Source organism: Poecilia formosa, unplaced genomic scaffold, assembly GCF_000485575.1.
Source record: "Poecilia formosa unplaced genomic scaffold, Poecilia_formosa-5.1.2 Scaffold1388, whole genome shotgun sequence".
In the NCBI taxonomy this organism is placed as follows: Eukaryota; Metazoa; Chordata; class Actinopteri; order Cyprinodontiformes; family Poeciliidae; genus Poecilia; species Poecilia formosa.
Window position 1 is genome coordinate 8,181 of NW_006801327.1, and position 4,138 is coordinate 12,318.

General features: G+C 39.0%; 1 protein-coding gene across 1 annotated transcript in view; it reads left to right on the forward strand.

Moving 5' to 3' along the window:
• faap24 (FA core complex associated protein 24) overlaps nt 1-2,237 on the forward strand; it is a 10,410-nt gene extending 8,173 nt beyond the window's left edge. The window contains exon 4 of the mRNA XM_007544618.2: nt 1,895-2,237. Coding sequence (XP_007544680.1) covers nt 1,895-2,158 — 264 coding nt within the window. The 3' untranslated portion in view covers nt 2,159-2,237. The remainder of the gene's footprint in view (nt 1-1,894) is intronic.
• Nucleotides 2,238-4,138: the final 1,901 nt, after the last annotated feature.

A 4,138-nucleotide genomic window follows, 5' to 3' on the forward strand; every position in this document is an offset into this window, starting at 1 on the left:
TCAGACTGTCATGAAAAGATCAAATACAGATCGCATTACTGCAAAAAAATCGGAATTGGGTCACTTCAGGCTGCAGTGTGAATGCACCCTAAGTTTATTCTACTTGGTGTCGTTCTTGTTCTACGTTTTATAGAAGTCTTTAGCCAGCTAGCAACGTATGGAGAGTGTCTTGACGCGTGATGTCATTACCGCTTCTACTTGTCACAACAGCACGGTGGATGACGAACATCCTGATAGCAGTCGCCTTTCTCTGTGTTTGATCGTGGCATTTGTTAATGGTAGAAAGTACCGGAATGGCAACTGCAGGGAAGGGCAACTGGTACCGGACTGTTCCATCATCCGCTGCACTATTGTTACAAGCGTATTCAGGGGTGCTGCCAGAAATCGTGGGCCCCCTGACAAAGAATTTAAGCATTTGTTTGCAGCACTACATGAGATTGTGATTGACAGCACTAAAACTCTCCTGCCACTGACTGGTTGTTTCTAGCACTGGGAGAAGGCAGAGGAAATAGATTTTTCACAGACTACCTCTCATACCATACTGTCACAATATAATGACAGTTTTAAAAAATATGTGAAAAAAATATTGATATAAAAGTTACATACTGCAGCTTTAATTTCACTCAGGAGAGGACAGATCAGGAGGGACGTGTTTAGAGCTTCTGCTCACTCACTCTTCTGTTAAGTGGTAAAAGGCACAGGGAACAAGTTAAATATATGAATATGTTGGTAATTTTTTCCCTTAATTCATTAAATGCTAGTGAAATGGAGGGCAAACAATAGTTTGCAGCTAAGCTAATTATGCTAAATGGTTGATAATCTCACAGTCTACCCACCTCTCTTGGAGAAAAAACTGGGTTATAAATTAACACTGTTGCCTTTTTCTCTCTCTCCCTCTATTTTGTTTTTGAAAACCAGATTTTATAACTTTTCTTAGCAGCATAGTAAATGCCACAGTCGCCGCTGCATTCAGCTGCAGCTTCTACTGACTGCAGCTGCACACATCACTGTTAGCTCCAAGCAGGAACGTACCATTTCATGCAGATTCAGGGGGGAGTTCAGGGCAAAAACGGAGGTGTGTTTTTTGGTCTGCGAGGGGTAACATTAAATTTTTACTGCTAAAGACAATCTTTGAATCTTTGAATATGATTCATTTTATATTTGACTGGACCCCAATTTTTTTATTTTATGTCTATAAACAAAATATGAATAATTAAATTGTGGAGGGCCCCCTGCTGGTCAGGGCCCCTAGAATCGTCATCACTTCTCACCCCTTTACTGCGCCCCTGGGAACACTGTAGTACAGGACGTCATGTAAGCACAGCAAAAGAGAACTTGAGTTACTATGTGTATACACAAGATAGTTTCAAGTTAATAAAAACGACATCCACATGCTACACATGTCTAAATATTTCTGTTTCACAAGGAAATTATGAACAATTTACAGCAGAGGTGTCATTCTCGCGACTTGCTGGCCAATTGCGGCCTGCGTGACGATGTCTCGTGGCCCCCACTGTGATATCAAAGTATAATAGTGCGGCCCACAGGGTGAGCGGACCTCTGAAGGAAGTCCCGCCCGCCGTTCCTTGTCATGGGTGACATTCGGTGCTAGGCTAAGCTACACTGACTTCATGCACCCTACGCAGCGTGTAGTGTTAATAAAACTCATGAGTTAACAAAAACGACACCCACATGCTACACATGTCTAAATATGTGTAGCATGTGGGTGTCGTTTTTATTAACTTGAAACTATCTTGTGTATACACATAGTAACTCAAGCTCTCTTTTGCTGTGCTTACATGACGTCCTGTACTAACTACAGTGTTCCTGTAAAGTGTCTTTGAGTTTTTACCAAAGCGCTTTACAAATAAAATGTATTATCATTTATCTTTAGGTCCACGGAGAGGGCAGAGACAATCCTTTTAGGCGGAAGACTTCAGGTCAGCTGTTGGACTCAGTGACCGTGATTTCAGTCCAGCAGATCCCCGGGGTTGGCAGGGTCAAAGCTTTGACGCTGATGCAGAATTTTTCCAGTCTCAAGGAGATCTCCAACGCATCTCCTGCTGAGCTAGAGCCCATAGTGGGCGAGGGGAGCGCCCAGCAGATCCACAGCTTCTTCCACAGAAACCTTATTACTGGACATTGGGGCATTATATAAATTATATGGAGATGCAATGCATCTCAATGTGTAGACTTTAAGAAATCTTTTTGTTAAAAATTAAATGTTTTAACCACAACTGTTTTAAAATGTGTGAAATGACTGTACAATGTCTTATGAAACCATTTTTATTTTTGGTGATGCCAGTAGTTTGGGCTTACAGCTAATAACTCAGAATTGAAATGACGAAGCTCACTTTAACCACGTTAAATACTCGGGTTTGAAGTTTATACATGAATTCACTGAAAATAGCTAAAGTTGTGCTGCTGCGTAAGACTGGGGACAGACAAGTTATTTTACATCCACAGTTCTCCACAATACTTGAAGAACTCCATCCATCCATCCATCCATTTTTTCACACCCTTGTCCCTTAGAAGGGTCGGGAGGGTTGCTGGTGCCTATCTCCAGCCAACGTACTAAAAGAACTATTCAATAATAAGATGAATTCTTAGAAAAATGTAAATTACTTTCCGGACAGTCAACACAAATTCAGATCAAACAGTTCAACATTATTGGCAATAATTGAATCAACTGAGAAAATCCCAAAAGCAAGAGACCATAAATTGTGTAGTAGGAACTTTCATTGATCTTAAACAAGCTTTTGGCGCAATTAATCATAAAAATATTAATCAATAAATTGGAATGTATGGTATCATGGTAGTAGTATTGTACTGAGTGAGAAGTGACTTTGGAGGCAGGAAACAATTTGTGAAGATGGGAGAGTATATATTGTCATGTTTGGACATTGCTTTTGGGGTTTCTCAGGGGTCAGTGCTGGTTCCAAAACAGTTGATCTTTTGCATAAATATGTGTGCAAGGTATCAAGAACATTTAAATTAGTCTTGCTTGCTAAGTACAGGAATGTTTTTTTTTTTCTGAGCTACTGCTGATTACATTGCAAATGTGCAAATTAAAGAGATTATTTGATAGAAGCAAATTAGCATTAACTTTAAGCAAACTTAAATCATGGTGTTTAGTTACTGTAATAGGGACATTCAAAAGCAGATGCAAAGAGGTGTGGAAATAAAAATGAAAATTTCCCAGCTAGCACAATATGAGTGAAACAATGAAACAATGTCAGGCAGAAACATTGAATCTACGTTGAAGCCTGACATTGAAACAAAACTGAAAGTGGTCAGTGACATACATGTTGAATCAACGTTGGGGTTTGTCGTGAAACCTGGTTGGGACTGGTTGAGATCTTACCGGAGCACACAGAAAACAGATCACAATAGCCTGGAAAGAATAAGTAATCTTGTATTACGATTAATGTTGATTCTTGTTTTGATATAATATGAAGTTATTATGATTAATGATGATTAAAATGCATGTAATCCTTTTCTTAATGACAAAAGAGATACTGTTATGAGTGATTCTATTTTTATGATTTTAGTTAAGAGAAGAAGTGGAAAAAACATAATATAGTTTACACGTAAATGGAAATGTCTCACTGTGTCACAAATAGAAATGAGTGGGTGAGAAAGCAGTCAGTACAGTGGAAACAGGAAGTGGGATTTTGAAACGCATGAAGGACCAGGTGCAGAATACAGACAGAGAACTTCAGCAAAGTAAAGTTCCAAGGAAAAAGGAAGTTCGTCTACAGCAGTGTTTCTCAACCTTTTTTAGGCCAGCGCCCCCCTAGCCCTTATCCAGGTCCCTCACTACCCCCCCACCAAAGAATTTGCAGGCTACTTTGCACTGACCATTATTTTATCATTAATATTACTATCCCTATTGTAGATGTTTTGATTTTTATGCTTGTTTCTGTATTTATCATCAAAAATAATTTCCCAGAGAACAAAAAAGTCATGGGAATAGAAATTATTTTCACAGGTGTTTACAAAAAATGCAATGAACATTCAAGTTAAAATCGGTAGGTCTAACAGCAGCAGGGCTTAAAGTAAAAAAAAATCCTGAGCCTGAAACTTATAGCTATGATGGAAATTAACTATAGCGTTGCTATTGCCACAGTTTAATAAA